This window comes from Quercus lobata, chromosome 3 (genome assembly GCF_001633185.2).
Source record: "Quercus lobata isolate SW786 chromosome 3, ValleyOak3.0 Primary Assembly, whole genome shotgun sequence".
Taxonomy (NCBI): domain Eukaryota; kingdom Viridiplantae; phylum Streptophyta; class Magnoliopsida; order Fagales; family Fagaceae; genus Quercus; species Quercus lobata.
Window position 1 is genome coordinate 40,530,962 of NC_044906.1, and position 11,910 is coordinate 40,542,871.

Genomic DNA, 11,910 nt, shown 5'->3' on the forward strand with positions numbered 1-11,910 from the left:
CTTAGACCACTAACATCCTATTACTACCTCGAGTAGGAAACTTACTACCACGACCACGTGATAGCTTCAAGTCCATGGACTACTTCTTTCTTGGATTCCCAGCAATCACAAGCACTCCCTTTTGTATATCTTTAAGCTCTTGAATCTGCAACTGAATCACCAAGCTCTCGACATCAATTTTGAGATTGGAAATCCTAAGTGTATGTGAAGGCAAACACCTCTAGATCTCACAGAAGATTCACACACACAGCATAAAGAGCCAACCATAGAGAGGATTTTGGTACAAAACCCTAGATACAAAAAAGGCACAAGATACACTCTAATCACTCTCTCTTAAGCCTTTTAAAAACGTGCTTAAGTTTTCCTTTATATACTAGGAGAAGTAAATCTGAAACCCTAATCCTTAGTGGGCTTGAACTGCTGTTTGGGCTGACTTAAAATTTTGCAGATACGATTCTCGATCGGTCGAACCTGTTCTTCGGTCGATCGAGCCTTGCAGAAATTGAATAGTAATTTCCTGCAATTACTTGATTCCAAACTTACATTAAACCAAACTTTGAGCAATTCTAAACCTAGACTAAATGTTTTGATCATGGTTTGCCAACATATACAAATTAAAATTCTAATATATTAGTTCCTAAAGTCTTAGAACCTAACAAGATATAAACATATAAACCTAGAAATTGACTCACAAATTCTCCTCAATTGGCTAGCAACATATGTTGTTCTGGCACCGGAACTTTCTATTTTGATTTTGGATTGCAAGATGTTGCTCGGACAAGAATGGATCATCCTTCCACATCATGTCTTCCATGAAGTAAATGGCATGGCAGATAAACTAATAAAGAGGGGACAAGAGTACCAATGTAGTTTCAAAGAATATAATAAATGTACAAATTTTGTTTATGGAAAATATACATGTGTGATATTTTTGCAACTTGGCACTCCTCGCAATTGCCCAATGGACAATACTTGTAACAATGCTCCTTAGTTAATAAATAAATCTTCTTTCTTTTTTTCTTTTTTTTAACAATTATTATGCTTTCTGATGCTATATTTTGGTTTACTTATTTTTCATTTGCTTGATCTAATTCAAGTTTCTATATGTGTTGTGAGGTTGTAATCTATATGTCTTTGTGACTCTTTAATTTATCTGAATGTCTCCAACTTTACATTGACCTCACTATATGCACACTGACTGGTCATCAACAACGGTACTCAGATCTTCTGCATCACATGTGATATTTTTGAAGTTGAGTGGTGTAATTTTTATTTTTTCGTATCCATTTTTGGTTGTAATGTTGAGGCTCATCTTGTGTAATTCGCATTAGCTTTGCACTAGTTCTTAGTATTGGACAGTTAGTCACATTGCTTATTTTTTACCTTGCAGCATACTCAAGATCCAATGAAAAATAGCAATTCAAATGAGGAATCAGAGGAAGATACAGATGAATCTGATGAAGAAAGTGAGGAAGAACCCTCCAAGAAAAATGTAAATTTACCTACTCTATAGTTGTGTTTCTATATATATTCGTATTTTGGTTGAATGATACTGATGAAATATGCAGTGATGATATAAGACAACTTGAGGATATTTTTTTGCTGAAGTGTCATGCTTGGAGTTACCAAATCGAAGGTACATGGTCCATGAACCTAGATACATGCATGTGTAACTTATCAATAAAAATAAAATAAAAAAACAATAATTAGGGATATTTTGAAATTTTATTTATTCAATCAGCTAGAACAATCATCTTAGGGCATACCATTTAAAAAGTTGATATAAGTGCTTAAGCTCTATAATATCAACTTTCATCGTAGACATTTAGTTTTCAAATATAGCTTAATTTGGTCCTTATTAATGCTCACACTCCTTAACTTCTGGAACAAAAAATTGATGTGGAAATGGCGGATGCTATGTCACCGAAGACCAAGTAGACTGATTCAAAATCTGAGAAGAAAACTATTTTGTCTCTCTTTTTGGGAATTGTGTTATCAATTTATCATAGATAGATTTTGTAATGACTTCTAATAAATTTGTACAACCCCAACTCATGTTCAAAATTAAATTAAATGAAAGTTTGGTTTGACTTTGTTAGGTTCTAAAGTGTAGGACTTTATGTATTTAAAACTCTAATTTGTATTGTTGGCAAACTATGATCAAAACAATGTGTTTAGAAGTGTTTAAAACTAGCTCAAAGTTGTATGTCAATGTAAAGTAGAAAGCACTGTGGCTTTCGGCCTAGCTCGATCGATCGAAGCTTAGGCTCGACCGATCAAACGTCGGGCAGATTGCTTTTCTGCAGAATTTTCCAACTCAGCCCTAATTGTTTTAAAACGTTTTTAGGGTTTCTTATTTGTCCTAAGTATAAAAGGCAAACCCTAACCACGTTTTATTGTTGCTCATATTGCGGTTTGTGTAAATCTCTTGTGAGATCTAGAGGAACTTTCCTTTACACAAACTTAGGGTTTTCAAGGAGGAGATATTCTCTACACCTTGATGATCAAAACAGTTGCTGCCATTAAAGCTTAAAGAATACACAAGCGGGGGTACTTGTAGCTGGTGGGAATCCAAAGAAAGAAGGAGTCCGTGGATTCGGAGCTTGCACGTGGTCGTGTCAGTAAATTCTACTGGTTGGTAGCATTAGGAAGTCAAGCGGGGGTGCTTGTAAGTCCTTTTGTATGAACTTCGATTCTTTTTAGTGGATTTGCTTTTTACCTTGAGGATAACTAGGTCAAATCCTCTCCAAGTGTTTTACCGGTTTGGTTTTCCTGGGTGATCATATCATTGTCTTATTTATTTTCCGCTGCTATGCATGATATGATTGTTTGATTGTGATAACCTAGACTTGGAATTTGGACTAAGTAACAACTTGGCTAATTAACTAGGTTAATCCAATTGTGTTTTAAGGGGTCTAAAAACTGTCAGACTTGACTCATTTATTGCCTTAGAGAAGTGTTTATGGTTTTATAGAAAACCCAAAGAAAGGAACCAAGTCTTTCAATCGACTTTTGGTTCATACCTTCTCCACTAGACATTGAAAATCATGAGAACTTTCGGTGGTTTAATGGAAAATCACAAATACTCACCTAAATCGGTAGCTCCCTAAATTTTCAAAATATCACAAATAATCAAGTTGAGTTAAGTAAGCCAAATATTAAAAGATCAAAATTGGTTCTTTTCTTTTTTTAACAAACATGATCCAAGTGTTCATCACCAAACTAAATTATGTGTTCTAGATTATATTCTTATCAAACAACTTAGGTTTTATCATGAGTCACTTGATTAAGTTAATCTTTCAGTATTTATAGTATACACCAAGACTAAAAATTTACATCCCTTCACAAATCTATATTAATAATTAATAAGTAAATTATAGTTAAAATTATTTTATTTAAATTAATTAGATAAAATGATTTTATTTTATAGACTTACACAAATTAAATTCACCAAAATTATGTTGTTAAAAATCACAAATAATAATATGATATCACATGAAGTTATTATAATCTTACATAATACAATCTCAAATCTATATAAGTATTTTTCTTTTAATACATATAAATATATTATATTATATTTACCTAATTGAGTCTCAAACTTACAAGTTTGTTCACGAACACATTATATTGGAGCATTTTAATATTAAAATAAATTAATTAAATAATAAGTTGATAACTTGAATGGAAAAATGAAAGTTTTATATGATTAATGAGTCTTAAGTGAGAAGTTAGCAATTTAGTAAAATAAAATAAAAAATTTGATAGGATATTTAGTAAAATAATTGACTTCATATTAAAAAGGAAAAAAAGAGTCCGTTTTTTTTTAAATAGTCATATAGTGGGGAAAGAGGAGGGGAGGTGGGGCTATATTAATTTTGTGAGGAACATCAGGAGACGTTGCTGCATAGTCTTTGGCTGTGTGATCAAGCTCAATTTGTGTGGAAATCTAATCCGGGTTTTGCTCCTTTGTTCAGGTTGCATTGTTCTGCACCATAGCTTGGAGCTTATGGCAGCGACGCAATAGGATTAGGGAGAAGCAGCCCTCTTGGAGTCTTCACAAGTTGGGTAGTCGAGCAAAGGATTATGTCATGGAATTTCTCAATGTGAATCATCAATCATCACAGGTTGCTGCTCAGCGTGTTCAAGTGAAATGGTCTCCGCCGTTGGAGTTGGTATATAAAGGTAACTTTGATGCGGCCTTCTTTGACGCTTCTGGATGTGCGGGTATTGGAGTGGTGTTCCGTGATTTTCAGGGACAAATTATCGCTGCGTTGAGTCGCAAAATTCCTTTGGTTCAGTCGGTGGAGCTGGCAGAGGCCATGGCTGCCCGTCGTGCATTGTTATTTGCTAAGGAGCTTAGCTTGTTTGATGTGGAGATAGAGGGGGGGTTGTGCAAGGGTTCTTGCTGCCCTGAATATGTTGAGGAGGTGTAGCACTTTATTTGGTCTTGTGATTGATGATTGTAAGAGTTTAGGGGCGTCTCTTCGGTCTTACAAGTTCAGCCATGTTTGACGAGAAGGGAATAGGTTAGCTCATGCTTTAACTAGGAGAGCAATTTTATTTACAGACATAGATGTATGGGTAAAATCTCTACCTAGTGATTTGTATAGTGTATTCTAATCGGATTTCGTTTAATAAAATTCTCTTACTTTTTCTCAAAAAATATATATATATTAATTTATAAGTTTTGAATTTCTTTGATTTGATAAATATTTTAATTTTTCTCCAAAAAAAAATTAATATAATAATTTATATCTACGTAGGAGAAATAAGTCCAAACCATGCTCGAAGGAATGGAGCTATGAAAATTCGGTTTGGGATGGGCCACTTTTACTCCAAAATTTGAGGAATTCATAAATTCTAGAGATTTAAGACCCATCTATCACCATTGTTTAAACAATAATTTTTTGTGTTTAAACAATAAGTACATATTTTCACACTTTTTTACCTACACGTATTTCAAAAAAATACAAATAACATTCCTAAAAATCTCTCGTACTAAACGGGCCCTAAACTTAATTGCTTTGAAGATTCTTTGTGTTAGGGTTTTATCTTTTGTTTACAGAAATGTAAATTTTCTAGCTCATAATCTTTGCCAGTTACGTTATTTAAGGTAATTGGGAAATATAGGTCTTTATCCCAGAGGATTGAGAGAGATTCGATTTGGAATTGGGAGCATTTGAGAGATCTTAGCAAAGAGAGCATTCCAAACGCACTACACTCAATTTAAACGACATTTGCACGCCCTAATTTCAATGTTATTTATTTGTATTTCCACCATCATGTTATTATATTTAAATGAATTTGACTTATTGCTAAAATAACAAATTTTTCCCAAACCAAGCTCATAATGTACATGAACAAGTACAAACCATTTCGATTTTAGCCCTATCCTCGCAAATGGTTCTAGACAGCAGTGACATTTGAGAAACAACTAAGAGCTTTAGAAAGAAGGCTTAATTTACGATGTTACAAAACCTCTCGAAGACATCTACATCCTCGTATGTCCAAGTGTCCAGGCAAGCAAAAAGTTTATAGACACTACTCTTTTTAATAACTATTGACATGGATAATCACAAAAGTGTCAATAGCCCAAGTGAAAATGACGTTACTCTAATCACAATAGGTCAAATCAATAGTCATGAAAAACATTGTGTCCCTAACATTACTCAATTTGGACATTAGTAAACCAGATTTCAGGTGCCAAAAACAAATTGAAGCTAAGCTCTTACCTAAGTCTCCAAATATAAATATAGATCATGTCCATGAAAGTCGGTGAGTTAAGCTGATAAATTACAAAGAACGAAGAAATTTTGAAAGAGTATTATGGGAACATGGTAAAAGATGAATTCTACATTAACATAGAGCTATAGATAGGTCTAGGTTAATACTATGTTTTCCAGAAGATGAGCTGGAGCAATCTTTATAATAAGATCTAGAATAGGATGAGATTGTCTCACTGATCTCGCTCACGGAAGAAGCATTGCTTTTCTGGGAGGACGGATGAGGCAATGAGAGCGATAATGACAACTCGCAACCACCAACTTCTTGTTGTTGGGCACTTCCCCCTCCATTGTTCTCATGTTTAGGCCTTCTTTCTGGGGTGTACTTTTGATCCTCTAGACTGGATACCTGTTAAACAACAAAGTAAGAGGTCGTGATAACAAGTTTATGGTTTATCAAACACATGTTGAAGGAAGGTTTTGCTCGTGCAAGTTTTTTACTTGATGTCGTATATGTTAGTGATAATACTTTGTATCGAGGATAATTTTGTAAATGTCATAACAAAAACATGCTAAATGCAATATACATGTGAGGAGAACCTTTACGAGTACTGAAGCTTTCAAGGCTATGACTATAAAATTACAAAAATGTTCGGCAGATAGGGGGAGGTGAAAAAGTCATTTACCAATAATGTTGTAAGCATTTTTTTTTTAAATGAATGACTTTATCTTCTCTTGGCTGCTTGCAAGCAAAAGTAGCAGTAACATTTAAAGAGCATTCAATTCAACTCGGTTACCCTACTAGCTTTAATAGGGAACTGTAAGTCATATTTATGGTAAAAAAGAATTAAGGATAGTAACCATCTCTAGTAGACTACAGCAACTCATGTAAATTTGAACCTCCAGTAGCTTAAGTGTCTCATTAATCAAATTTTACTTATAAAGCCACAACAGTTTCACATAAGATGATTACTTCTAGAAATAAATTTCAAAATACTTCCAATTGAAAACTTTGAGCTGAATTGGAAGAAATAAAATTGCAAGATCAAGTGGGAACAACCCAATAAATCAAATAATGCGGTAGTCATACAACTAGAAAATCCCCATTACATCCAATGTAACTCTCTGCCCCAATGCAATAATGGTCCATTTGACCATTCCTATTTTATACCAAAGAATGTATCAGGTATACCAACTACCAATAAGAGACCGTAACCATTTTTGTAGCCATGCAATTAATAATAAAAATTATAATATTTGATTGGGGAAGGGGGGACATAGAAGGGCATAGAAAACAATAAATTTTTTGGTAAGTATTTTATTCAAGAAGTTTTCAAAAAGAATGTTGGACCTGATTGATACGTGTGTTTAAACAACAGTTTTCAGTTTTTCTTAAAATACTTGTGGGTGAAAAAGTGTGGAAATACGTGTAATATTATTTAAAAACTGAAAACGTGTTTAAACACATGTACCAAACGGGCCCGGCCCGAACTAACACTAATTTTGAAAACTCAAATAAAAACATGAGATAGTGACTTTAAGGTGAAGGATAAGGTTTATGCCCAATATTTCCATGCACTAGACACGGATACATGACTGACACATGACCATTTTAAGACATGACTAACACAGATGTTGTGCCCATGTCACCTCCAATGATAGACGTTGTAAAGTTGAGGCTTGATGCTAGTGAAAGATTAGTGAGTATACAAATTGTACATAGAAAATCACAATTATAGACCAAGAGCAGATTCAGTAAGTAAATGTTGTCTAGATGATAATGTTTTATAAAGGATTTTACTAACCATTTTTGGAAAAAAATTTATTGAGAATTAAAAAGGTTTTGACAACTTTTTCAATTCCCGATAAAAAATTTTCAAAAACGGATTTGTTAATGTATGCCCTAAGAGCATCCGCAGCCCAAATGGTATATTGTATATGTTGATATATTTTACCATCACAACTTTAAAATGTTGCTCTAGCCCGACTTGCAAAATGTGCCAATTGTAAAAAATTTTACAATACTACTACAATACCATCCAATTTCTAGGCTGGCACTGTAGTAAGATTGTATAATTAAAAATTATTATTATATTATCTCTGATTCTTCTCTCTTCCTTTCTCATTCTTTCATTTCCCTCTCTCTCTTGTCTTCTTCTCTCTTGTTTGTTCTCTCCTCTTCAGACCCAAAACCAAGGTGGACATGAACACCATCACCAAGCCACCATGGCCGGACCCACTGTCACAAGCCCCACCGTCAAGGCCACTGCAAGCCACCTAACCAAGCCTCTCTCTTCTCTCTCATCCCCCCCCCTCTCTCTCTCTCTCTCTCTCTCTCTCGCCGTTGCTGCCAACGCCAAGCTTCTCGTATTCTCCGTGGATCATGGTGGGTTGCGGTGGATCGTCTTCTTCGTGGATCGTGGTGGATCGTCTTCCCTGAGTTCTAGGCTGGGTTTTTTTTTTTTTTTTTTGGTTGCTGTGACCGGTGCTTAAAGGAATTGGGTATGGCATTTTGCTATTGGTTTGGTTTGATTTTGGGATGGATTTTTTTGTGGGTTCATGGTGGTGGAGTTGGGGGTTGCCGTGGTTTGGTTTGATTTTGATTTTGTGGGTTGTCGTGGTTGCCGGAGTTTGTGGCCGGGGTTTCTAGGGTTTCAAGAAAACAACAGTTTGGGTATGTTCTTCGTCGTCGTCGTCGTGGTGGTAGCAGGTGGTTGCAGAGCTGATTTGGGTTTTGGGTTTTTGTTTTTATTTGAGTTTTGGAATATATTATTTTATTGTGTAGAAATATTATTTTAATGTGTTGAATTGTAAAATAAAAGTTGGGATGTTGGAGTATTGTAAAATTGTATTGTATAATTAATAAAGTAATTTTTGGAATAGTAAAGTAGAATAGGATAACATTTTGGGCTGCGGATGCTCTAAGGACATACATTAACCCCGAACCTTTTATAAAAGACAACAAAATGAATGCAGAAGCAAATGCCTAGTCACTATAGTTCTGTTACAAGTATTCACCAACCAAGCATCTCCAAGGAAAGAAAAGGACAAAACAGGGAAGAAAAAAAAAGGTATATATAAAAAGGATTCCAGGCACTGTAGCTTCCGATCTGTAAGTTTTGCACCTTTATATATAAAAAAGAACTGGTATGTGAAAGATCAGAGATTTTTCATTTCGTTTAACATTGCAGCCTAGAAAGTACTACACCTAGTACTAAAGTTAAACACTCTTCCCAATTGCCGTGGAAGTAAGAAAACGCAATGTGACAATACAAGTGACGCTTATTTACCTGAAAAGCATGGATATTCCATGCTTCTCTACCGGTCATAAGATAAGAGCATTGTCAGAGTCGTATAATAAAAAATAAAAAATAAAAGCCATCTTTATATATTATACTATATATCTTGGTAGAAATTGAAACCAAAAACTAACAATACACTCAACCCATTAAAAAAGCTACTAAAGCAATAGCAGAGAAAGAGAAAGAGAGATACATATATTCTTTTTGATAGCGTACCTTAAGGAAATGAGATTCTTGCACCGCATATTTGAAAGAGTTGAGGTTGTAAAGATCTCGTGGCAGAAAGAAGGCTGGGGATTGAGGCTGTGTCTGCCATCTTGAACCACAACCCTCTTTTATTCCCTTATGCTCAGCCATGGCCCGCATGTAATCATCAAAAGAGTACGGATTTGAGACTGTCTCATTTATTCTTTGGCTGCATTGCAGGCTCTCAGAGATTGAACTCATCGTTTCAATTCTAGCTCTGAGGGGAAAAGGAAAACACATAAGAATTCCATTTCAATAAGAGAATAAAAACAAGTTTGAAAAAGCAAAGAAAGATCATGCAATCCTTTCCCTATTCTTTTTGTTTCTTTATTTACACTATTGTAGAACCTTTTTTTTGACATTTTAATAGTGTGAACTACAATAAGCAAAGCAAAGCTGACCTTTTTCGAGGGAGAGGGGTACAGTAGGTGAAGGGAGAATCTGATTCTTTTCCAATGGGGGGTTTTGACAATGGATAAAAACCCACATCATTCACTTCATCAACACACTCATCATCATCATCATGCTCCTCAAAAGATTGTCTTCTTTGCTGATGAGTAGAACCTCTATCTGCTACACAAAAAGGCTTTAGAAGAAAGTAAAGGTAAATGGGTCCTAGCTAGCTACCATTAAAAGAGCCTTTGATTTGAAAAATAATAATAATAATAATTACTGAGATCTTAAGCGACAGATGTAAATGAGGGGTGTGGCTTTCATCAAATATGCCAATACTAGAAGATCTGAAAAGATAATGGTTTTCTTTTGTTCTCATCTATTTTGGCATCAACTAAATAGAAGAAAAAAAATTTTAAAAATTAAAAAGGAAGAATAAATGAAGGGATCCAGACACTCATTACCAAAAGATATGGTATCATGTGAGTCCATCAATTGAGATTCTGAAGTACCAATAGAGGAAAAGATTATGGATGGTCTAAGTAGAATAATGGTATATAAAATAGAACCTAAAAAGGTATACTGTTGGAAAGAGATAAAGAGCTTTGGTAGCTAAGGAATGTGTGTAATGCATGTTATTCAAATGTTTCTGCCAAAAAACCAAGAAAAAATAAAAATAAAAAGGAAGGAAGGGGGGGGAGAAGGGGTTAGAAAGCTTAGGTTACCTTGTCTGCTCAAGTCACCCCTCATGCTTCTATACATCTGTTGGAACAAAGAGAAGCCATGCAAACAAGCCAAAAGAAAGAAATTAAATAATATGCTTGAAATTTTGAACCATCACAAAAGGTTTTTTTTTTAAAAAAAAAAACGAAGGAGTAGAATAAGTTAACAAAAAGAAAGAGAAAAAAGAACCTGGAGATGGCTCTTGACATGTGAGATAGTTAGTCCTTTGACATCCATCAATTGAAGAACAAGCTTAGGTGTAGCCTCTACATAAAAAGAAAAACAAGGACATGAGTGAAGGAAGCCACAGAAGGAAACAAAAAGCAGTGAGACAGAGAGAAATTACTTACTGTGATGGCCACCAAGCCTCTCAATGGCATTAACAAAACAGTGATGGAGCTCAGGAGTCCATCTCAAGCGAGGCACCTTTGATCTTATATACTGCCTCACAGCCCCATTTCTCCCACAACTACTACTCATCTTTTGTCCTCTTGATCTACACACTTTTGCTCCTTCTCCTCAAACACTCTTGAATATCCAACAAAGTCTCTATCTTTACACTTCTAAACAAGATTTCACCACCTGGGTTCCTCTCAGATCCCCTTAAAATGCTCGACTTTACACCCTTTTCCTCTCAGACTCTCCAAAAAAAATTATTAAAAAAAAAAAAAGGGCTTCTGAGTTTGGTTTGGTTTGGTTTGGCTCCTAAAAACAGTACAGTGCTACGATATTCTTTGAAACCCGTTGGGACTGTCTGGGTTCAAATATATACGCACACGCACACAGACCTTCAAAAGCAAGAAGGAAAAAATAAAGACAGAAAGAGAGAGATTGGAAGTGAAAAGGAAAAGACGAAGGGTGAGGCTGAGAGAGAGTCTGTAAATTCCTTAAAAGGGATTCTGAAAATACCTGCTGCCTGTTTCTGCTAGCTTCTGATTCAACCCCCCCTGCTTGCACTGCAAAAGAAAGAAAGAAATATATATATATTGCATAATAGTAAAAAAAAGCAAGCTGGATATGAAAACAGAAAATTCTCTGTGACTTACAAATGTATATATATATATATATATAATATATATTTATATATATCACGAGCTTCTGAATTCGTATCCTGCCCTTCTAAGCCTAAATCATTACCCCTATACAGTACCACAACTGCCTTGCTTTGACCTCTATCTCAATCTCTCTCTCTCTCTCATAAAGTCCCTATCTCTCTCTCTCTCTCTCACATAAAGAAGTCTATACTATCTAACATACGCCAACGTCGTCATGACTCATGACCCAACAAAAGTCCCCATGAAAGAAAGAAATTATTCTTCAAAGACATTAAATAAAAATGTGTTTTGGTTTTGGGACACACCCATCTTCACTGTATACTATAGGGGGCACCCTCGTATTAATTTTCCTAGAAAGACGAATTTGCCTTTACTGTATGTAGGGTAGGGTCAATTAATTGGAAACAAAATCTTGGGATCTCCTAAGGCCTAAACTTTTTTTCTTATTTCTTGTTGAATAAATAT

General features: G+C 35.0%; 1 protein-coding gene across 3 annotated transcripts; it reads right to left on the reverse strand.

Moving 5' to 3' along the window:
- Positions 1-5,639: 5,639 nt before the first annotated feature.
- On the reverse strand, positions 5,640-11,706 carry LOC115982974 (myb family transcription factor PHL12-like). Of its 3 annotated transcripts, XM_031105744.1 has the most exons (8): positions 11,437-11,706; positions 11,300-11,346; positions 10,741-11,178; positions 10,580-10,656; positions 10,393-10,429; positions 9,676-9,844; positions 9,245-9,491; positions 5,640-6,135 (listed from the first exon to the last, which is right to left on the reverse strand). In XM_031105744.1, the coding sequence occupies exons 3-8, from the start codon at positions 10,868-10,870 to the stop codon at positions 5,860-5,862; spliced, it is 936 nt and encodes a 311-aa protein (XP_030961604.1). In that variant the 5' UTR covers positions 10,871-11,178; positions 11,300-11,346; positions 11,437-11,706; the 3' UTR covers positions 5,640-5,859. The 3 variants fall into 3 exon arrangements, with proteins under 3 accessions (XP_030961604.1, XP_030961603.1, XP_030961602.1); XM_031105743.1 differs by lacking the exon at positions 11,437-11,706 and having other exon boundaries at positions 11,300-11,429; XM_031105742.1 differs by lacking the exon at positions 11,437-11,706 and having other exon boundaries at positions 10,741-11,429.
- Positions 11,707-11,910: the final 204 nt, after the last annotated feature.